At 60.0% G+C, this 22,028-nt stretch overlaps 1 protein-coding gene across 1 annotated transcript; it reads right to left on the reverse strand.

Annotated features, from left to right (window-relative positions):
- Nucleotides 1-862: 862 nt before the first annotated feature.
- Nucleotides 863-18,056, reverse strand: CCDC92B (coiled-coil domain containing 92B). Its single transcript, XM_050908686.1, has 4 exons — nucleotides 18,012-18,056; nucleotides 11,011-11,164; nucleotides 6,216-6,263; nucleotides 863-1,530 (listed from the first exon to the last, which is right to left on the reverse strand). The coding sequence occupies exons 1-4, from the start codon at nucleotides 18,054-18,056 to the stop codon at nucleotides 863-865; spliced, it is 915 nt and encodes a 304-aa protein (XP_050764643.1).
- Nucleotides 18,057-22,028: the final 3,972 nt, after the last annotated feature.

The following is a 22,028-nucleotide window of genomic DNA, read 5'->3' on the forward strand; positions in this document are numbered from 1 at the left end:
AGTCGCAGCCCTGCTCCAGCAGCACGCGGAGCAAGGCTGCGGCGGGCGAGGAGCCGCACGGGGTGTCCGGCAGGGCTGGCGCTCGCGGCTCGTGTCCAGCCACCTTGTACCAAGTCCTGCGTGTAAATGTAACGCGGGGGAAATCCGTGTTAGAGACAGCCGAACTGCTGCGCAGGGGAGCGAGGGCCTGGGACCTGGCTGGCACGGCTGCACTGTTCCTGTGGAGGGGGGATCCCTCCTGCACCCACGGGACCGACTGTCATTCAGCTGCCTGCATCCCGGAGGACCTTCCTGGTGACGTCTGGGACCCTCCCCAGCCCAGCCCCGGTGCCGGTGATGCCCAGGGCTGGAGGCCTGGCTGAGCTCATCCCGCTGTGCCGAGCCGTGTGCCGCACAGCCCGTTGCTTGCTGCTGCACACCCGCCTCCCGGCACCCCCAGCCAGGGAAAACACACCCGGCGTCCGCTCCGAGGGGCAGCAGCAGCAGGAAGATCTTCTCATCGCAGAAATGCTATTTTTCTTTCTTTTTCTCTCTTTCTTTTCTTTCTTTCTTTCTTTCTTTCTTTCTTTCTTTCTTTCCTTGGAAGCTCTGGACAGGCGCTCAGCCGTTTCCCCTCCACAGATCCCATGCTGGGTTGCCCGCCTGCCCTGCAGCACCGCCGGCGGCACCCCCAGCTCAGACCCTGCGGGCAAGGGGGATCCTCCCTGGCTGCCTGCGGGCAGGAGGGGCGAGCAGGGCATCCGCTTTCTGCTGCCCCTTCCCCTCCGAGGGGACGGGGGAAAGCAACCTCGGCCGGTGCCCACACCAGTGCCACCGGGCTCAGGCCTTCCCGGCCGGTCGGGCCATGCTGCCCCCTCACCACCTACTCCCGGGCCCGGGGGGCACCGCGGGGGCCGGACCCCTGCCTCTTGCCGGGCTCACCCTTGGCCGACCTGGCCCTGGCCACCGGCTCCTGTGCGGGCTGCCGGGGAAGCCTCTGCACCCGGGGGTCCGCGGTGGCACCGGCCGTGCCGCGGGCCTGGGCGGGGGGCTCCGGCGGCAGGCGCTGTGGGGCGTGCGGCCGCGCCGTGTAGAGGAAGAGGGCCGGGTCGGGCATGGCGTCGTGCTCCTCCTGCGTGGGGTCCCTGGGGTGGCCGCCGTCCCCAGGCAGGCGCCGGGGGTGCACCCTGTGGCCGCGGCGCCGGGGCCTGCCCTCGGCCGGGGGGCCGGCAGGGGGCTGCTCGGGGGGCGGCCGCCCGCTCGGCCGGGGGCCCGGCAGCCGCTGGGCAGTGGCGTGCAGCTGCAGGGAGAGGTAGGCAGCCGCCTCTGTCTGCTTCTGCAGCTCCGTGTCGAGGATGGTGACGCGGTGGCTGCGCCGCTTCAGCTCCTCCAGGAACCGGCGCTCCTTGTTGCGGAGGCTGGACCGCAGCGCGGCCACCAGCGTCTCCTTGTGCTGCAGCTCCTTGCGCAGCTCCAGGTTGTCCTTCTCCTTCTCCTGCAGCTGGGCCTCCATCGCCCGGCACTTCTCCTCCAGCTCCCGGTCCAGGACATCTGTGGGGGCAAGGCACAGAAAAGGGTCAGGGGAGGCAGCCGGCGCAACGGCCTCAGCCCACTGCTCCCGGCAGGTCCCTGCACGCTCCCAACGTGGCTGTGAGGGCACGTGGACGCGGCTGCTGGCAACTCCACAATGCCAGCATGTCCCAGCAGTGCCACGGAGGCTGCTCGGGTGCTTTTTGGAGCCGGGGCTCCAAAACTCCCCGTGAGGTGCCCGAGCACGGGCTCCCTGCCAGCGCAGGCAGCGTTTCCCCACGCACCGCAGGCAGGCACGGGAACCCCCGTCAGCCCTGAGCTGCGGTGCTGCGGGCATGGTGCGATGTGTAACACCCAAATGCTGGGGGTGAAAACAAAGGCAGTTTCAGTGGAGGATGCCGTTGCCATGGAACCTGCTGCCTCTGCCTCACCACAGCCTCGTGCTGCAGTTTTAAAATTTCCCTAGGTAACTAGTTTTTCACCCTAAAAGTGACTTTGAGTGTGTGCAGAGGGCACGGGGGAGCATACGGGCTGGGAGAGAAAAGGAAACGGCGGCAGTGAAACCATCAGCCCAACTTAGGAGGGGTCATCAACCTCGAGCCCCGAGACTCCACAGCCTGATTAGCGAGGATGGAGATGCTGATCCAGGATTACAGAGGAGCCGGGCTGTGCTCAGCAGGGAAGGAATCTCTACCCCAGGAGGGAGGAGTGGGCTCAGGGGGAGCCCGTCCTGGGGGCAGGATGGCCAGGCAGCCAGCCCTCCGCGGCTGCTGTCTGCTCACCATGCCGTCACCTCTGGTTTCTAATGTCTGACCTGTTCATCTTTCTGCTCCTGCCAGCAGCCGACTGCCAGCAACGGGGCACGGATGGGACTTGTAAAAACAGAGGCGCTGCATCAAGCGGCAGGTTCCCCACGGCTCCCACCACCCTCCCTGCCCTTCCCACACCTCAGCGGGTGACGGGCGCCCTCCCTGCCCCAGCCCTTCTGAGTCACAGCACAGGCACCCAAAAAGCATGACTTCACATGGGGCCCCGCACGCTGCTCCTGCACACCCTGCACTGCTCCGGCCAGCCCGCGTGGGCTCCCTTCCACCTGCCTGCAAGAGGATAGCACCTGCCTGACATCCATCCCACCATCCATCCATCCATCCATCCATCCTTCCTTCCTTCCTTCCTTCCTTCCTTCCTCCATCCCACCTGCCATCGTGGCATCAAGAGACTGCATTGAGTAAACACCTGTAGAGCAATACGGATAACAAAACTTTGCATTTCCCCGATCCCTTCTGTCTAATGACCTCGAAAGGCTGGAGGAGGTGAGGGGTGGAGGGAAAGCATGGCAGCCACAGTGATTCATTTCATGGTGACTCTCTCCTCTCCTCCAGGAACCCTTCGATCTGCTGTGGAAACGCACTGGCCCACTGAAAGTGTCCCTGTACAAGGTCCTGCCCCATGGCCACGTGTGAGTCCACAAGGATCTACTTCTGTGCACCAGGGAAGGTGCCCCCGCACCCCAAAGGGACAGGGCTGGCCCGAGCACACCCCCCCGAGCAAGTGCTCCCGCAGGCTGGCACAGCCGGGAGCCCTGTGTGCTGGGGGGCTCCTGGGGGCCTGCAGTCCTCTGCGGGTGGTGGCCTTGCACTTGGGGCAGCGAAACTGTCTTGGAGGTGATGCATTGGGAAGGATGCTCTGAAATGGGAAGGAGGAGACGGGAGTGTCGCTGGCAGCTGGATTTCACCTCCCCTCTGCACTCTGTGTCCCCTGGGCGGGAGGGAGTGGGGGGGCAGTGGCTCAAAGTGCTCTTGTCCTCAGCCAAAAAGCATTGTCATCTCCAAAAGGAAAGGCATGCTGCTTGCGCGGGGCTCTCACGGGACCCCGGGGACCCGGCGCAGGCACAGATTTCCGCTTGCAGCCGCTGCAGCTTGTGACCGGCTGCATTCCCCGTGCTCAGCCCTGGGAGGTATCTAGAGGACGGGGGCCACCTGGGGAGGGGGCACGTCCCACCCGTGGGTGCAAGGTGGCAGCGGGAGCTGCCGGCGCAGGGGATTTGCACCCTTGTGGTGAAGGGGCCGAGCTCAGCAGGCAGCACGAGGGCCGGGCTGTGCGGCTGCGCCGTGAGCCCGGCACAGGGGCACGGGGGGCCGGACCACCCCGGTGCACCCTCTCTGCCTGCGCCGGACTCCTGCCCCTGGCAGCCCTGGCTGCAAGCTCCTGCACCCAGCCCTTGGTGGGGCGCAGGGAGGGGAGCGAACGCTCCCCGCCAAGGCTGGCACCCGCCTGCGCTCACCCCTGCCTGCCCAGGCCTGCTCCCATTGTCTGCAATAATCTCTGCCTTTTTACAATATGATTTGCAACGGCTTTATAGCCTCAGCTCCTAAGTGTCTTCTGGAGAGGAAAAATGCTTTATAATGAGATCTTAAGGGAGGCAGTTGCACACAGTAATTATTACATGAGTGGCATTTGAAGAGCAATCATTTGATGGCATCTTAAATTAGGTGGTTGCCCTGTAAACGTGGCAAATGTGATCCTACTCTCCGTAAGCTGTTAAACGGCTGAAGGATGGGCAGAGACCCGTGGGTGGGACTCGCTGCACATGATGGTCTGTGACGCACTGATGGCACCCGGCGGGCTGGACGCCAGGCCCTCCCGCGAGCAGTGAGCCCACCCGCGCAGGGAAGGGACCCCGGGCTCAGCGGGAGGAGGGAGGCGAGGTGGGAACGGGGGTCTGCTGGGGGCTGGGATGGGCTGAGAGGGGCTGGGTGTGCACTGCCCGCTGCGCATCCCCCTCCTGGGGACGGCCCCGGGGCTGGGAGCCCCAAATCCCCCTGCAGCCAGCCACAGCACTGAGTGAGGGTGCTGCCAAGGGACGAGAACCCCAACGGACCCGGTGAGGGTGGCCCCGCACCCGTCCTGGCACAGCCCCAGACGAAGCGCAGGCTGGGGCTTGGCGCCGGGGACCGTGCCCGGGCAGCGCCAGGGACAAGTTTCAGCTTCATCCCTGGGACGGAGGAGGAAGAGGAGCCGGGCTGCTCACAGAGCATCCTCTGCCGGCCATGGGTGCCCGGGCACTGCTGCTTGCCCCTGCCTGACCCGGGTGCTGTTGGGGACGGGGATGCGTCACCTGGAGCTGTGCAGTGGCATTTGCTGGTCCGTGGGAGCAGCGTGGCGAGGGTGGTCTCAGCCTGTGGCACATCGGGACAGAGGCAAGGCCAAGCAGGACCGAAGCCCAGAGGGACACTCTGGGGACACCGACATGCACCCCTCCCCGCCGGACTGTGGACGGAGCGGGGCCATGGCCCCAGCCCCGCGGGCGGTGGGAGCCCCGGGGCACCGCAGCCCTGCCGGAAAGGGGACGGCAGCTGCCCGGGAAGGGTGGATGAGCCAGGCACATCCTTCGGGAGAGTGCCCAGCTCCTGCCCGTGGGCCCCATCGGCCAGAGTCCACCGCCCGGAGAGTTGTCCAACACATCCCGCTCAGGTGCCAGGCTGGCCGGACTCTGCTCCGCGGGTCAGGGCTGCGGGTGCGTGTGTGTGTGTGCGAGACGCAGGGAGCGGCTGCGGCCGCCTCCAGATGAGGGGCTGCGGCAGAGGGACGCTCAGGAAGGAGGGGAGCAGCGCCCAGCTGCGTGCTGGCAGCAGGACGCCGTGCCTGGGGTGTCCCTGCTCCGCCGGCGTGTCCCTGTGCAGCCGGGCACAGCCCGGCCCGCAGGCAGGCCCCCTGCCCGTCTGGGCACTGGTTGCTGGAGGAGAGGAGCTGAAATCCGGGCAAGCTCAGCGCCAGCTCCTCGTTCCTGTGTCCCTCGGCACAGGCTTTCATTTGAAAATCTGCGCTCGGCCATCGGGTCGCAGGGGCCAGCGCGCTGCTTGCCAGCACCGAGAGACGCCAGAGCCCTGTGCCATGCTGGTCTGGCAGGAGATGTCCTGCCTGTGGCGGCCTCTGGATGGGGGAATTGCCTGCGGGTTTCCAGTTACCCTGAGTCCCGTCTGCCTGTCCCGGGTGGATGAGGCTGCCTTTGGGCTGGAGAAGTGCTTTGCCAGGGCTCTCCAGCCGGGCAGGGCTGCCTGTCCCAGCTCCAGGGCTGCCCTGGGAGGGGCTGCAGGACACGGGTCTGGGTGGCCCGAGGGGACAGCACGTTGTGAAATGCCTTTTGGGCAGCTCTCTGCTGCGGGTCCCAGGCCTGGGATGGTGCCTGGAGCTTGCAGACATTTTTCATGCACCAAGACGTTTCTCGCCCTTATTTTGGAAAGATTATTTTGTGGGCAAAACTGACTGTTTAATGAACCAAGAGTGCCGAGAGATTTTCTGAATCAGCGTCTGGATTGCAATCGGTGAGCGGAGCTGGAGGGGGGGCTGATAATGTCCTTGTTGGCTTTTCCCTGGGGCTGAAGGGTTCGCAGGCTTTGAGTCCTGCCCTGGGGGTCCATGAGCTGCTCCCGGGGGGTCTGTGTCAGGGCGTTAGCAAAGCCAACCTAGGGATGCTGGCTTCCACATGCAAAACCTTCCTAGGCGGCTGCCCAGGCATTTAACACGGCTGCCAACAGGCTGTGAATGTGCACGCTGCCTTCCCGGCCGCAGCCCTGCCCTCAGCCCGACTGTCCCCTGCAGACAAGGTCCATGTCCCCTCCCTGGGCGGCCCTGATGGGCCCCCTCCGGCTGCAGGCTCTTCGGGTGGCCCCACGCACCCATACACGCTCCCCCTTATCTCTTACCTTGCTGGCGGGCTTCCAGCTCTTTTATTTCCAGGTCATGGGTGAGCTCTGGAAGAGAAATCAAACAGGACTGAGAAGGAGCATCCCACCCGTCCCGCGCGCTCCCTGTGTCTCCCTCTGCTCCCCGCCAGTGCTGCCGGGGCACTGGCAATCACCGTGGCTGTGGCACTGCCTCTGCCCAGCCCATGGTATGAGCATGGCCATCTCAGAGCACCAGCCACAGGCTGAGCCAAAAATAGACGATTCCAGCAATTCATACATTATTAAGCAGCCTTAGGATCTGGCATCTGCCACAGCGCTTGCCCCTGTGATGTGGCCAAGGCAGCGTCTGCAGGTCCTGCCCCATGGTGGAGCAGGAGGCTCCGTTTCTCCGGCAATGCCTTTTCTTTTTCTAAGAGAGTTGCTGAACCATTTTTGGTGCTTTAAATCAGGACAAAGAGCAGAGCAATGGACTGAAAATAGACCAAAGTGTAAGCTGCCGCCCGAAGTATTTCATAATTTAGTGCTTCCAGGCTCATCTCTGCCTCTGCACGTGACACAAGCGGGATGGCCTCGTCCCTGCACGATGTGCCTGCAGAAGGATGCTGCCCTGCTCCAGGGGCAACGTGTAGCTTCAAAATCCCCTCTCAGCCTGCCACCGAGCGCAGCCCGGGTGCTGCGGGTATCTCCCCAGGCAGAGGAGGGCAAGGAGGCGGCAGCGCTGGAGAGGAGCGGGATGTGGCCCCAGCCTCCCGAGGGCTGCTGGATACAGATGTCCCACCATGGGACATGGGCTGCAGACCTCGGGCACCGCAAACTGTCCCTGCGACTGTCCCGCCTCCCGCTACCGTGGGCCCAGGACAGGGTGGCAGTGCTGCAGGTCCGGGGTTCGGGTGCAGGCAGCCGCAGGCAGAGCTGCCCCATGCCCGCGCTGCACCCGGGAGCAGCAGCAGCAGCAGCAGCAGCAAGGGCAGCGTCCTGTGGGGATGAGCCCATCACAGGGCTGCAGCCCCTGCCCACCTGCTCAGCCCTGACACACTGCCTGCTGGCTGCCTGCACTCTGCCTGCTCTCCGCCTCACCCTGGGCTACAAAACCAGCTCACAAAGGGCGGTGAGGGAGGGAGCTCAGGGACTTTCTGGAGTTCACTTTACCCTGCACACTTTTACAGACAATCTCTTTTGAATTAATTATCAGAGCCCACCAAACCACCAGCAGCTCTGAGAGGAGGAGGAGAGAGGCAGCAGCAGCATTCAGTTGTTTTGGGGTTTTTTTCCCCTGAAAATGAGTTCAAATGGTTAATCGTTGCCCTACATTTTTCTTTTAATCTGCTTTCATGTTGACTCTAATCCTCATCACTGCCATCCTTCTGAAACAAAACACTTGGCTCAGGCTACTCTGCCTGTCTGTCTTGGAAAACAAATCTGTAGTGAGAAGGCAGAAGTAACTGAGAATGTAATGCAGTTTCTGGAAAGCTTTCAGCGCTCCTGACTGCCCCCTTGGAAATCAGTAGCAACTGTGTTATTTTTCTGAAGCTAAAATAATAGGTTTGGAGTCTCAGCTATATTTCAAATGAAAACTAAAGCAGTCGTCCGTTTCCAAAGAAGACATCGCCCTGCTGAGCGAGTGCAGGGCTCGGGGATGATGCACAGCCTGGGGTCCCAACTTCTGCACTGGAGCCACGGGGGCTGGTGGGAACCTGCCCCGGTGCCGTCCCCACGATCCCCGAGGGGCAAGTCCAGGGGAGAGCACCCCGCAGGGCTCCCGGGCGCTCCTGGCCTCTGCGGGACGGATCCAGCTGCTCTGCACTTCTGTATCCCACCTCCCGTGCTGCCGGCCCCGGCTGCAACCGGCTCCCAGTGGCTCTCCGGCTCGGCCCCGGTGCCTCTGGGTGTCCCCAGCGCAGGGCAGGGGACGGAGCACTGCCGGGCGATGCACTTCAACTTGCCTGGTGCAGGAGGCGGCCAAGGAGGGGTTTGTATTCCCTACCGTGGGCTAGGACATGCTGGTCTGTATTCCCTGCCGTGGGCGAGGGCACAGGGGTCTGCCCCGCAGGACCCCCCCAGCCCCAGCTGCCCGAGGGCCTGTGACCCTCTTGGAGTGTCCCTCGGGGGGGCTAGACGCTCGCAGGCAAGCTAGAAATGGGTTTGTTTAAGACACGGCTTCTCTTAACATGGTTTATTTAAGACACGGCTTCTCTTAACATGTCGGACTTCCCCCTTTGCTGCCTGGGAGGACTGTCCTGGTGCCCCAGTGTGTGAGAGTGCGGAGGGACCATCGGCACAGCCCGTCCGGCCAGCTTTGCTATCCACTGCACCGCCTGCAGGGATTCCCCCCAAACCCCGCTCTGCTCCCGGCACCAGCCTTCCCTCCCTCGCTCTGCTAACACCCCTGAGCAGGCTAATTATTGCCACAAGGCTTGAGCTCATCTTCCAGTAAAAGGAGAAACAGAACAGTCAGAGGAATCTATTGCTATTTCTGCTGTGTTTATACCTTGCAAATAAAACGGGAGTGGGAGGGAAGCCAACTCTCCTCTGCAACACGAGGCTCGTTCCAATAAATGAATCACAGCACGGGGCTCTGGGCTGCGTTACCTTCCTGTAAAGGGAACTGCCTTGGGTCCACAGGCAGCAAACCTGAGCATTTATTTACTTGAATAAGGTCCCCCCAAACACGGCTGTTCTGCTGCTGGATCCAGCCTGGATCCAAAGGTGCTGGCTTGCTGCGTGCCTCCCCTGGGAGCCCCTCGCACCCAGCCGGCTCAGCTCCCCCTCGGAGCAGATGGTCCCGCCGTCGGCGAGTGCTCCGGCACCTGGAAACTGCCACTGCTGCTGCCGCCGCTGCAGGCGAACTGAGCTTCTCAGGGCTGAGGAGGTGGCAGCTGAGAAACAAGAGCTCTGCAGGAGGGAGGGCATTTCCAACGGTGATGCCTCGGGGAGACCGAGGGAATGGTGCAAAAGTTAAGGTCTGAAACAACAGCTCCAGGGCAGCCGGCGCAGCTCCGCAGGGCCACATCGGGAGAAGTGCTGACTTACTGACTCCACTTCCCTCCTGCAAACAGCCCCAGCAGGTAACGGCATTCAAACCATCAGCGAAGTCATCTTAAAACTAACCAGGGGCTTTGCCCCCATCGCTCCTAAGGCAAAGGTGTTGCAGAAGCACACACCTCGCAGATGAGGACGTGACTTGTCTGGTCAGACAGTGCTGTCGTTCGGCCGCACTGGGAAGGAGATCGCTAATAACCAATGGTGCCACGGGCTCATTTCTGCCCCTGGGGACTCAGAATCCCCCAGCCTGATTTAGGCATGAGAACTCCACTGTCTCCCCTATCTGAAAAGGCCATAGATGAAGCCATTCAAACAATGAAACAGAACAGCAAAAGCTCGGAAAGGATGGGGAAAAACAGACAATTCTATCAATGCAGACATGTCTTTGTTTCCCAGGAATCAGGGAGGAAGAGAGGCTGGAAGACAAGGAGTAATTAGCTACGGCTGAATTATTGATGAGAGCGATGGCACAAGTTGGAATGAGTTTCGGTGGCGGACAGGAGGCCAGGGAGCCGTCACTCTTGCGAGGCTGGCTGAAGGGGAGGGCGACATTGCCGCAGCGGGGCCGTGGGTGGGGGGCTGGCGGCCGTGCACCCCACAGCTGGGGCAGGTCCCGAGCCCCGCGCCAGGCTTGTGCCTGTGCTTCCCGGGGACTGGAGATGGGCAGACCCTGGCCGGCCGCTGCAGGGGCTGCCGTGACCCTGGGGAGCCGCTCGCTCCCTTCCTGAGGGGCCAGGCTCCTGGTGACAGCCCCCAGTCTCGGGAAAGGCTGGGAGGCTGCAGCCTCGGTGAGGGGCTGCTGAGGATGCCTGGCAGGGACCCTGCCTCCAGAGCGGGGAGCAGCCTGGGGCGGGGGAAAAGATGTGCTGATGCTGCTGGCGAGAGGGCTCATTCAGCACCGCCGCAGTAAAGAGGGATTTCACCTCTCTGTGTGCAAGAGAATAAAGAGTAACAAAATATAAACAAGAAAATCACATTTCCTCCTGTTCTGAAAGTGGCCTTGGCATGGTCTCATACGCCCCCGTTATCAACGGCGTTCAACCCTCTTCCTTCCCCTAGTCTACTGGCACCTGGGAGAAATGATGAACTGCTTTTACATTTTCATAATCAAAATACCTTTGTGGGCACAGATCATGGGAGGAAAAGGCAGGACTGTCTTGCTGGCTAATGCTGGGTTTTTCCCTTTCCTTACACCAGTGAATCCCTCAGGGTAGCGACTACTGCAGCCAAACTACTGCAAGGTGCAGGAACACGCAGCTGGGGAGAGTGCTGAGCTACTGGGGCTAATCCTCGCTCAGAAGTGTGCCCTGAGCACGGCGTGAAAACAAAAGGAGAGGGTTTTAATGATGGATTATCAACACAGCCTCCTGTCTTATCACCCACCCGGCCAGCTGATGCCCAGAATAAAAATCGCTCTGGTTCTTCAGTGGTGCAGCTGGAGGAAGCTGCTGGCACCCACTCGCAGAGGAGTGCTTTCAGGGGGTTTGACCCACACCAGATTTGGTGGCCAAGTAGCGCGGTCTGGGGAGGGGCTGGTGGCACCTGGGCCAGGGGTGCAAGCGGGAGGCTGAAGGGGATGGAGATCCCCTGATCCCACACCGAGCAGGATGCCCTGCGGCTTGGTGCTTGCCTCCTCCGCGTCCTGCTGAACGCCAGCGCGAGCTCCCGCGCGGGACCGGCCCCGGGCCCCAGGGTGCCAGCAGGAGCTTTCCTGCCCAGCGTGCTCCGTGGGCACACAGCTCCCACACGCCGTGGCCACCCCAACGCTCACCTGAGCAGTGCTTCTGCAAGCGGAGGATCTCCAGGTGCAGGTCATGGAGCAGCTCCATCTGCTCCTTCTTCAGGAAAGCGATGTGCCGCTGCACGCTCTGGATCTGGTGCTCCAGGGATACGGTCTCCATCGCAACCAAATTCACGGTCCAGGCCTGCGGGGAGCAGAGATGGCTCGTGATCAGACATGCAGCAGCACACTGGGCTTGCAAGCCCCGTCCCGGGAGCCCTTGCGAGGGGCAGAGCCCGCTGGGTGCAAGGTGGGTGACTGCTCTCATCTACCCTTTCCACGGGGACGTGGCTGTGGGCGAAGCAGCTCTGCTCAGAAGATCCGTGGGGAATGGTCCCCAAGCCATCCCCCCGCCCCAGCGCCTCTCGGGGCCGGCTCCCGTCCTGCCTGCGCTCGGGCTGGGAGGCTCAGAGACTGCATGAGCAGAAAACGCTGCTGCATGGACCCTGGCATCGGAACGGCTCATTTCTATTTTGAATTTGGCCCTAGGAAATGTTTTATCACTGAGCAGGATTGCATCTGGGACAGGATTGCTCCCCGCAGTCCCCAGGTGGGAGTTGCACCAGAGACGATTTTGGCTCTCGCTTGACAAGCCACATATTACGAAGCAGTAACTGCAGCGAGAGATCTAACACATGAAAAATACAATATGCTCCATCTAACCCGATCAGTGTTATGTGGCGAGGAGAGTCATGTTGTCTTCCAGAAGAAGAAACGTCTTCCCTGATAATTCGCCTGGCAGACAAGAGCTGCTGTGAGTCCTGCGCCGGGCGGCTCAGCCGGCGCTGGGGGTCCATCACCACGTGTTAATTCATGGCTTCAGCAAAGCAGCTGCGCGAGCTGCCTACCTGTGCCGCTGCACCCGGGAGATAAAAATAACCCCCTGAAAGAACCCGTAATCCTGGGAAATACCATTTCGTATGGATGTGGAATCCGTCCTTACTCCCCGCACCCAGCCCGGGAGGAGGGGAAGCTACAGCAAACCGAGGTGATGGTGGGGAGACGTTGTGCCAGCAAGCCTGAGGGACGGCATGCACCGTCCTGTCCCTGGGAAGCTGCTTCCCTTCCCTCCTTCCTCCGCGCCTGACTTCAGTTTTCTTTCTATAGAAACTTCAGAACTAAGCGAGTGCTTTGGCTCATGTTTACGGCACGCCCAGCTCGGTAATGTAGTACGTTTTAAGATAATTCCCGCAACCGAAATCGAATCAAACTGCATTTAAGCTCGATTCCACAGTAAGCGATCTTGGCAGTGCCCCGAGTTCAAAGCTTTGTTCTTGCCAAAGCCCCTCCAGATTCATGAAATCCTGAAAGTCAGGTCTCCGTATTCCTACTATTTCCTGAAAGGGGGGGTGCAGCGAAGCTCCATAACTAAGGGGTTCGGGGTGTTTCCTGCTGTGCCCCGCTGCTGTGCCATCGCCCCACAGCCAGCCCCAGCCCGCCCTCACCAGCCCCGGTTCCTGGCACCTACGTGACCCTTTCCGTCAGCAAGTTGGCGGCTCTGCTGACACGGCTCGTGTAGCCACAGCCGCTGTGGGATCCGTGGGGAAAGTCAGCCCCTATGTACAGGAGACCGCTGCGGGGGCGAGAGGGTGGGCGATGCCCTGCGGCTGGGGAGAAGGGGCCGTGGCGCAGCGTGGTGCTGCCTTCATGCCACCCCTCGCCCAGGCTGAGCATCCCTGCTTCTGCTCCGGCTCTGCCCTGGGCTCAGCCCCGCAGCTGCCCCGGCCCTCCCGGGGTATAAACCCCCCCCGCAATGGGGTGCTGCTGCTCTGCCTCCTGGGGTGCTGCCTGAGGGGAGCTCTGCTTTGCTGCACCCCCTGCAAGCCCAGCAGCCAGCCATCAGCCTGGCTTCCACGGGGGATTTCTCAGTTGCAATGCCCCCGAGGCAGGCCAGCGCGGAGGGTTTGGGGAGCTCTGGTGCTGCCGTTCCTCTCCTGCAGCCGGTGTGGGGTGCGCTGGGAGGGGGCTAGGTGGGTACCCCAACTTGTGATGCTGGTGGTGCACAGGCAGGGTGGTTAGAGGCAGCTGCAACACCGAACTGGCATGTAAATAAGTAGAAATGATAGAAATTGTGTTCTCCTGTGGTTGCCCCTGCTTGAGGGGGTCAGACCAAGCTGTACGAGGGGGCTGGGGCGGGGGGCTGGCCTGGCTGTCCCCCTCGGAGGGGTGGCTTGGGGCTCCTGCTGCGGGCTCTGCAGCCTGGGGGTGCGTCTGGCTGCGGGGGCTCCGCATAAAGCCTAAAATAGGAATATTGGGTAACGGGAACTGGCTCTGGCATATATGGTGGATTGTCACTTGGGTTTTTTCATGTCCCAGGGAGCCATTTCTGGAGGCAAAATAATGAAATTTTGAGTTTTAGGATGGGTCTGCTATGCAGGGAATGAAATGCTCCAAACATTCACCCCATGAATGCGATGGCAAAGCATGAAAAAGGCTGGTGTGATACGTAAAAGCAACAGATACAAAGGTCCTGCTTCTCATTTAAGGTGCTTATTGTGGGAGGTACGATTTATACCGGCTTAAAGCTTCCCTGTGGAACAATGTCATGTAAGTGAAAATAGCCCTGGCTCAGCCTGCTCAGTCCTGCCTGGCTGAAGGTAAGGTGTGCATGCTCTGTGCGAGGAAACCACGGGCATTTCCAGGAACCCCAGGGATTTGCAGTCCCTCAATGCTGGGCATTTTAAAATGGAACCAGGGGAAAAAAACAAATCTAGCTCTAGACTTAACTTCCTAATCACTCCTGTTCTTGAGTGGCAAGGTGATGATTTTTAAGTCTTGTAAGTCACCTAGCCTTTCCTGATGGCACTGTAATCAACGGACAGGAGAGCTGGCGTTCGTTCTTCGTACCGTGAGGGCTGGCAACGACGGGGATTCGTTAAAGGTGTGACGGGGGTATATTTACTTGTGCCAGTGCAACAGTTAGGGAAGTTATCTGGCATCTGCCGTAGGCTAGGAACACAAATCACACTACGGCATATTCCCTCCCGCCAGCCCTGGCTGCGGGGGGGCTGTGAAAGCGCGACGTGCTGGGCTCTGGAGCAGCTTCTTGACGGGACCTGTGGCACCTCGTCTCGGGAAACGTCAGAAAGTAGGTTGGACGGAGCCCGGGGGATATGTAGTGCTATTTTCAAGCGCTTTGTTCTGTCTAGTTGAAATGTCTTTAGTAGAAACGGCTGCAAATTTTCCATTGAACTTTCCCTCCTCCCATTAAGTAGGAAATTACCCTTTTTTACCAATGAAAATGTTTTCCTTTAAAAATAGCTGATAAATATCAAGCTGTAAAGAAAGTCAAAGAAAAAAATTCTGGAATTGAGATCTGTTTGTTGTCTCTGATTTGGAAGATAAAAAGCCTGCATAATGTACCTGCGTATGGGGGAAAAAAAGTCTGTTTCCAAAAATTGCTATGGGAAATCCTTAGCGGGTTTGGATCGGCTTTGCCTGTCCAACGTGACTTTCAGCCCTTCCCTTGAGAAAGAGCCCTCAGCTTGTGGCCGGAACGTCAGAGCTATCGTGTCTGGGGGAGAGCACCTCGTTTTGTCCACGCATGAAACTCCCGTCAGCGCTGAGGACACCGAGGCAGGCAGGGGCAGGAGCTGCCTTCACAGGCAAACGGGGCCATCGCTGGTGACGGTCGCGCTGCTGCCTGAGAGCAGAGATGGGGAGATCTCTCCTGGGGCTCCTGTGCCCCTCGCAACGGGAGCCCGGGGGGCTGCGGGCGGTGACCTGGGGCTGCCACTGCTTCACCACCCCACGGTCCCCGTGGGCGAAGGGAGGAACGAGCCGTTCCACTCCGCAGCCGATAGACAGCTCTGTGTCACAGGTAATGATGCAAGAGCCAAGAGCTATTAACGAAGCTGCAATTTAGTCCTGAGGCTTCCATTGCATCTGTAAGCTGTTCAAGTGTCTCTAACGTTACCAGAAGGCAGCGGATGAACTCTCGCCTCGCCGGGGCTGTGTCCACCCGTTACCCCAAAGGGTTTCAGGACCAAACTCTCAACAACTGATATCTTCCCTCCGTTGCTTCTGAAGTCAAGTGGAGATTGCAACAGCATTTTGAGCCTTTAGTTTGATGCGTGCCTTTGGTCATTTCACCAGCACTATCACTTGGGAGGTGTTGGGAGTTAACAAGGATTAGCTGCTGCTGCTGGCTGACTTAATAATGCTTTACAGGGCCACCGCATCTCCCAGCTAATAACGCCAAAGCTCCCCATGTTGAGGGCTTCAAAGCACCCAGCAAGTGCTGATGACCATATTTGTATGTGGTGAAGCAAGGCAAGAGCCTTCAGCCTGTTCCAGAGACACAAGAGCCAAAGCGCAGTGACTAGGGCTGTCCCTCCCAGGGATGCTAATAAGCACCAGCTCCCCTCGCCCCAGCCTCGCGAGCGCGGCTCCCAAAAGGAGGGCTGTACTGCAGCAAGTAGGGATGGGGTTGGAAGTGACCCCGCTCTCATCCCTGCCTTGCTGCTGTAGCTGTTACTTTTCCTTTCCAGACTAGTTCTAACTTGCCAAAGGAACTGGTGGTGGAAGCCTTCGCAGTGACCATGTACTCTGTGACTCTGAGGAGTTACGTATGAGGTTACAACTCTAGAAAACAATGCCATTCATAATAAAAGCCAAGGGTAAGTGATAGTCCTCTTTAGCTTGAAGGATGCTCTGTGTCCTTGTGCTTCTGATAGCTGTATATAGACACACGCACAGAGCTGGAAAGGAGGCAGCAATCAGCTGAACAGTGATTTTTGCCCCTATTCGAAGGTGACACCTACGGTCTGAGCTGGCCCCTTCTCCCTGCAGAGCTGTGGCTGAATGCTGTCTCTGGTTTTGGAGATTGGACATCCAAGGGGCTTTGCGCCATCACCGAGAGCTTTCCAGGAACAAGGTACCCTTGCTGACCATCCAAGATTTTGAGCACAGGACTCCCAGGCCTCTCCCTGGCATTGCAGGACAGCTCTCAGCAGGGCACTTGGGACCAGATCTTTAGCCTTAAAAATGCACGTTTAATATCTTAACCCTCAGCTGCAAATGTACTCAGAGAGACTGTGAAAGCTTAGCTGGTAAAGTGCCGGATAAGTTAGAGGAGGTTTCTGGGCTGCTGAGCCTGAGCAGTTCACGGGAGTCCGTGTGAGTGCGACCCATGAACAAGAACATGGGGAGATATTCACCAGGAATAGGTGAGCACGCTCCAGAACGGGCCTTGGAGAGCTGCTCCCTGAGAGAAAGCTTCCCTGCTAGGCTCGGCCACCCCTGCCCGCTCTGCCCCTGCCTGCTCCCCCAGCAGAGGCTCTCCAAGCCCAGGCCACGGCACCGGCGTGGGGTGCAGCGGCGCTGGGCTCAGTCCCCTGCAGCACCCCATGCTGGGGGATCGTGGGCACGGTCCTGACTGCTGAGCCTTCCTGTGGGCCTGCCCCCGCCTCTAAAACACATTTGTTTTTCCTCACTCCTTGTCTTTTCACCATGCGACCACAGTCTTTGGGACAAGGCACGTCGGCAGTCCTGATCTCAGCTGGGTGTTTCAAAGTGCTATCAGAAGACCTGTGAGATTCGCAATTTCGTCCCAATTTATCAGAATGCTTATTTCACAAAACAAAATGACTGAAGCAGCCTCTTGAAGTAGCTACAATGACCAATTTAGTTGCACGTCTGCTAAGAGCCGATTTCCTTTGCACAGACAGATTGAGAACTTCCTTCCAGGGCAAAACTATACTGATGTCTGTTGTTTAACGCCAATCAGAATCCCAAAACTTTGACCCAAGAAAAAACCTCAGTTCCTGATAATGCATTTGAAAGGCAGATACGGTATTGCACGTACATGTACCCCAGCGCAAACACCGTCACACCGAGCCCTTGTCCGCGTAATCATTTTTCCCCATAAATGGCAAATTAACTAGGAGTCAGAGGGCACAGACATGGTTTGCAGGAACAGGTCGATAATTTATCCTGCTGTGGTTGCCAGCAACCCCCTCTCCATCGCATTAAAACATATGCAGGAATAAACACTGACATACTAGAAATCTATACTGCTTAGTATTTACGATCTCAAAGAATACGAACACAAACTTTGCAACAATGCCACGAAGCAAGTATGTCTTTAAATGTAAGGAAAACGAGGCAGCAGGAAGCTAAGAAACTTGCAGAAGGTCACAGAGGTAGTGGCAATGCCAGGAATAGAAACTAGAGGTGAAATCCTGGCCTTGGGCAAGTCAGTGGGAAGCCTTCCCTGATCTCAGCAGAGGCAGAATTACACTCGGAGTCCTATTTGCTATTCATTATCTATCAGTATCTAGTTAAAGATAAAATCAATACCAACGTCGGTTATAAATTATTGTGTTTTCTCGCAATTCTCTAAACAAAACTGCCTGACTAACAGCCAAAGCTGAAGCTTGTCGTTTGGTTGCAGATGCTGAAAGCAAGGCCGCGTTTTCTCCTGCTGGCTCCGGGGGAATTAACTATGGATTCAGCTCTCCGTCAGGAGCAGAATTTGGCCCACCATCAGCGCCTTGAGTCAATCATCCTCTTGAGTGGGTGATCCCGGTGGTGCCATCCTGCACTTTGGGAATTTCGGAGCAACGCTTTCCGGTCCCCAGCTGAGTCCTTCTACAGACACCGAACTCTGCAGCTGCCAGCGCCGACAGGCAGAGCCTTGCAGTGCCTGGAGCCGCTCTCTGCAGCGGCAGCAGACGCGAGCCGTGGCTGGCTATGTGCGGGGTGAAGCAACTTCCAGAACAAGGCACGAGAGCGGCCGCGGGCAACTTCTGGAGGGACGGTCCCCCCGCAGCGCAGGGCAGGACACCCCTCCCCGGCCGGCTCCCCGCTCGCTCCGCAGCCCGGCTGCGCGTCCCCTCGGGGCCCCGCGCCAGCGCCCGCTTCCCCCCGCAGGCAGCTCCGCGCCGCCGCCTCGGCCGCCGCCGCCGCCCGCCGGGGCCGCTCTCCCTGCCCGGGGGCTCCGCCGAGCCCGCGCCGCGGCCGCCATCCCCCGCCGAGCCCCGGTCCCTTACCTGCGGGGAGCGGCGGGGCCCCGCGGGGCGCCCGCTGGGCGTCATGGGGCGGCGGCGGGGCCGGGGCCGGGGCCGGGGCCGCGCCGGGCTCCCGCGCTGCCCGCGCTGCCTGCGGCGGCCCCGCCTCGCCCGGCCCGGCCCGGCCCCGCCGCCCGCCGGCAGCCGCGCCGTAAACAGGCGGCAACGTGACCGGAACTGGGGAGCTCCGCCGGGGCGAGGCGCGGGCGGGCGGCGAGCGGGGCCGCGCCGGGAGCCGGGCCGGGACAGGCGCCTGCGGGCTGGAGCGGCGGCTCCGGCAGCACCGGGGCGCGGCGGGGCCACGGGGGACCGAGCCCACCGCCGGGGACATCATCCCCCCCCCCCCCACCCCCCCCCCCGCAGCCGGGCTCCCGGAGCTCCGCTGCTCCCGGCGGGGAGCCGCAATGGGGCCGGGGCTCGGCTCCCCGGGGACAACCCCCCCCCCCCGACACACACACACCGGGCCGGGGCTCGGCTCCCCGGGGACCCCCGCCCACCGGGCCGGGGCCCGGCTCCCGCTGCCCCGCCGCTGTCCGCGGTGCTGAAGCCGCCGGGCCGGAGCTGCCGCCGGCTCCTCGGCCCCGCAGCGCGGGGAGCAGTGGGCCACAAAGCCGGGCAACTGGGGAGCTGCTGGGGAACCAGCAGCGTTCGCGTCCCCCGCGGGGGCTTGCAGTGCTAACGCGACTCGAGGAGGGGGACGCGAGCCACATGTGGGGTGGTACCCGCTGCAGCGAGGAAATCGGTGGGAAGAGTGAGTCAAAAAAGAGCTTCCCAGAAGCTGTGGTCAGGGAGATGATGAGAAAAGGTTGTCTACTCATGTGGTTACTAATTCTTCGTGCCCTTTTGTTTGTGATATCCAGACCAGCTGGGGCTCTGCCTTCAAAGATGACTAAATTCATTGCGCCTCTTTCACAGCAGGGGAAGCTCAGATGCAGCGGCCTGTTCCATGTCGCACGGCAGCGAAGGCGCAGAGAAATGGTAGCGTCCTCTCCGTCAGCTGACAGTCTGCTGATTCCCGTGCCCTTAAACCAAAATCTGCTACAGAGAGTGCAGTGTTCCTGGTCTGATGCTCAGCTGGGTTGTGCTGCCATCCTCACATTAAAGCTGCTGCCATTCTGCGTATATCAGTCCTCAGCGTATCGGTCTGTAGCGCACAAACAGCATGTGAATGTGTTGTAGGGCAGCCCACAGGGTACGGTTTGTGGTATCATTTTGTCATCCCACGCCCTTTCCTCCCCTTGGATGTTTCCAACTTCTGACTGAGTGCCTGTGCTGCACAAAGCGATGGAGGGTATGCCGTGGGAAACAGCCCTGCCTTGTGCCTGCAGGAGGGCAGGCAGAGAAGAGAATAATCCAGGTGTAATACAGTGGGTTTGTAACATCCCTGCGCTTTAACAGCCAAAGGCTGGATCCTTACCTGATGCAAAGTGGTGTGGTACAGCCTGGCTTGGTGCGGGCTGATAGCAGAGGAAGGCTGGGCTTGGGATTAGGGCTCTTCTATGGAGAGTCAGTTTAATTCACACTAAAAGAGAAATCGTTAAGTCAGGAGAAAAGGTGACCAGTGAGGTCTGAAGGTCTGCACATGCACACACAAGCTTCTGATTTGCAATGAATTATTCAGACACCTCTGCTTAAGGCCCCAGCCAGCGCAATCGAGAGCTTCAGTGCTTCCTAACGCTCACCCAGTCACGCTGACTCCTGTGTGGGCCTCCTCTCAGCTTGTTTCTCTGAAAAAAAATAGTTCTCCCTGCAATGACAAGTTGTTAAGAGGTGAAGGATTTCTGTGGGAAGGAGGAAAGTGCAGACTTCCTTATTCAGAGAAGTGTTGTCTCATTGGGAGCGCCTCTCACCCATTTGCAACCATCAGGGCAGCGCTTGCCAAGGTGTCGTTTGTCCCTCTCCGTGCAGTTTGCCATGTTTGGCGGGGGGGGGGGGGCTGTTTTTAATGTCTCACTGTGTCTTCCCCTAACTCATGTGCTAACTTGAGTAGCAGTGAACTACAGACGGGGAGGCGGGGGGAAGGGGGAGGGCTGATTTCTGAGTGCATCATGTTTCACCAGATTTGTACAATTTTCATTGATTTTCCACTGAATAAAGGACAAGCCTGCAAACGATCAAGGTCGGGCATTCGGGGACAGAGAGCTGCCTCTGCAAATGAGGTCATCGCTCCAGGATACAGCCGTGCTGTGAGGGAAGACAGCGGAGCACAGCGCATCCTCTGCACCCAGCATGGCACGGGATGAAGCCGGCTGCCTCTGCAGCGATTGCCTGGCAGCCTGGATTCAGCCACAATGCACACACGCTATTAGTATTTCCCATCACCTCTCTTGCTTGCGCTCACTGTTCGACAGTGAGCTGGTTTCACGAGCAGCTTTTTGCCCTGAAAGCGCTGCTCTCAGCTTTTTTGACTGGGACATGACCTAGCAGTCCCTTAGCTAATGCCTCCAGCAGCCGCCGTCCTGCACCGCAGTTACACCGCGACCCTTCCCCACTCCCCGCTTGCTCCGAGAGACAGGAACCACTTCTCCCCTGGCTCCGAGGTGGTTTGTGATCAACACAATGAGTCAAAAATGGCAGGAATGCCACTTCAGCCTCAGGAGGAGTTGTGGGGTCCCTGCTGCCAGCCCATGTGCGTGACAGAGCTCCGGAAGCTGTCAGGAAGAGCCAGCCTGCTCCTTGCCTGTTGTACACCAGTTGGGAGAGATCCAACTGCAACACCGCCTGAAAGAGGGTGCCGACAGCACCCGCTCGCTGTGACCCCGTGGATGCAGGCGGGCGCTGGAGCGGCAGGGTGGCAGCGGGGCTCGGGGGCCGGCAGCCGCGGAGGGACCCGCCTGAGCGCCTCGGCCCCGGGTTTTGCTGCGGAGACGTGGCTTTTCCCCTCGGAAGCCGCCCTGGAGAGAGGACGGTGGAGGCTGCAGAGGCTGCAGAGGCTGCAGCTGGGTGTTGCAGGCAGCGGCAGCTCTGCCGCGCGGGGCTGGGCGCAGGCCGCTGCCCGCTGCCCGCAGCTCCGTACCCACACTGACCTCTAGCGGCAGCGATACGGGCAGCGGTACGGGCAGCGGTACGGGCAGCAGCAGCGGCAGTTTGCACAGCCTCCAGCGCCGGGCAGAGCGGGGAGGCTCCGGCCGGCAGCGAGGGATGGGCACAGACCCCGGGGGCCGGGTCTGGTGCTCGGGGTGACCGGGCACCGGCGCCCAGGCGGCCCTCTGTGTGTGGGGGGGTGTGTGTGCGCGTGTGTGGGGGGGTGTGTGCACGGGTGCATGGGTGTCTGTGTCCCCCCGTGTCGGTGGTGGCCGAGCACAGCCCTGGCAGGCTGCAGCCCCGGTGCAGCGCTTCCCGGGCGCTTCGGGCAGGCGGGAGGGCGGCTGCGGGAGGGCAGGGGCTGGGGGCCGTCACCCCGCTGCCCTGCAGAGAGGGCGGCTGCTGAGGGAAGGTGAGGCAAGGAAAGCTGTGCTGTGAGCCGGGGTCTCGCTCGGGGCCTGTCTGTCACGCTGTTTTGATCCCATCTGAGCCGAGACGTTTGTTCGGGGAGGGCATGTGAAGGCGGTAGTCATCTCGCACTGCGCTTGCAGTCAGTGGGAAGAAGTGGGCACCCGGGCAGCAATTCAGGCCGCTCCCGACCACGCATCACCCCTCTTTCCTCTGGCTGCTGCAGGAGCTGAGGGCCATGAGCCTCTGCCCGCAGGTCCGTCTGTGGTTAAACGCCTTGCGTTAGGTGACACCAGCTCATGTCAGAGGGGACTGACACCAGGGTAAGACAGCCACTTCCCAGAGGGAGCGTCCATCTCGCTGTGCACTGAAGTTAAACCTGCATCCTGCGCCCTTCTGGACTGACTATGTGGGGTGCTTTTAGACCACTGCTTTCCCCTCCGCCCCCGCCGAGTTATTTATTAGGGGAATTTTTGCATTTAATTTAAAAATGAGTTTAACTTTGCCTCATATATTATTTTTCAACCTAATTGAAATGTAACGTGTGTGTGTCTTCTAATTGCTTTG

The sequence above is a fragment of the Gymnogyps californianus genome, chromosome 20 (assembly GCF_018139145.2).
Source record: "Gymnogyps californianus isolate 813 chromosome 20, ASM1813914v2, whole genome shotgun sequence".
Classification (NCBI taxonomy): Eukaryota; Metazoa; Chordata; class Aves; order Accipitriformes; family Cathartidae; genus Gymnogyps; species Gymnogyps californianus.

Coding starts and splice junctions, on each gene's coding strand:
- CCDC92B (XM_050908686.1), bottom strand. CDS start 18,056: ATGACGCCCAGCGGGCGCCCCGCGGGGCCCCGCCGCTCCCCGCAG. Junction 11,165..18,011: donor GGCCCCGCCGCTCCCCGCAG/GTAAGGGACCGG, acceptor TGCTCCCCGCAG/GCCTGGACCGTGAATTTGGT. Junction 6,264..11,010: donor CTTGCAGAAGCACTGCTCAG/GTGAGCGTTGGG, acceptor TTTCTCTTCCAG/AGCTCACCCATGACCTGGAA.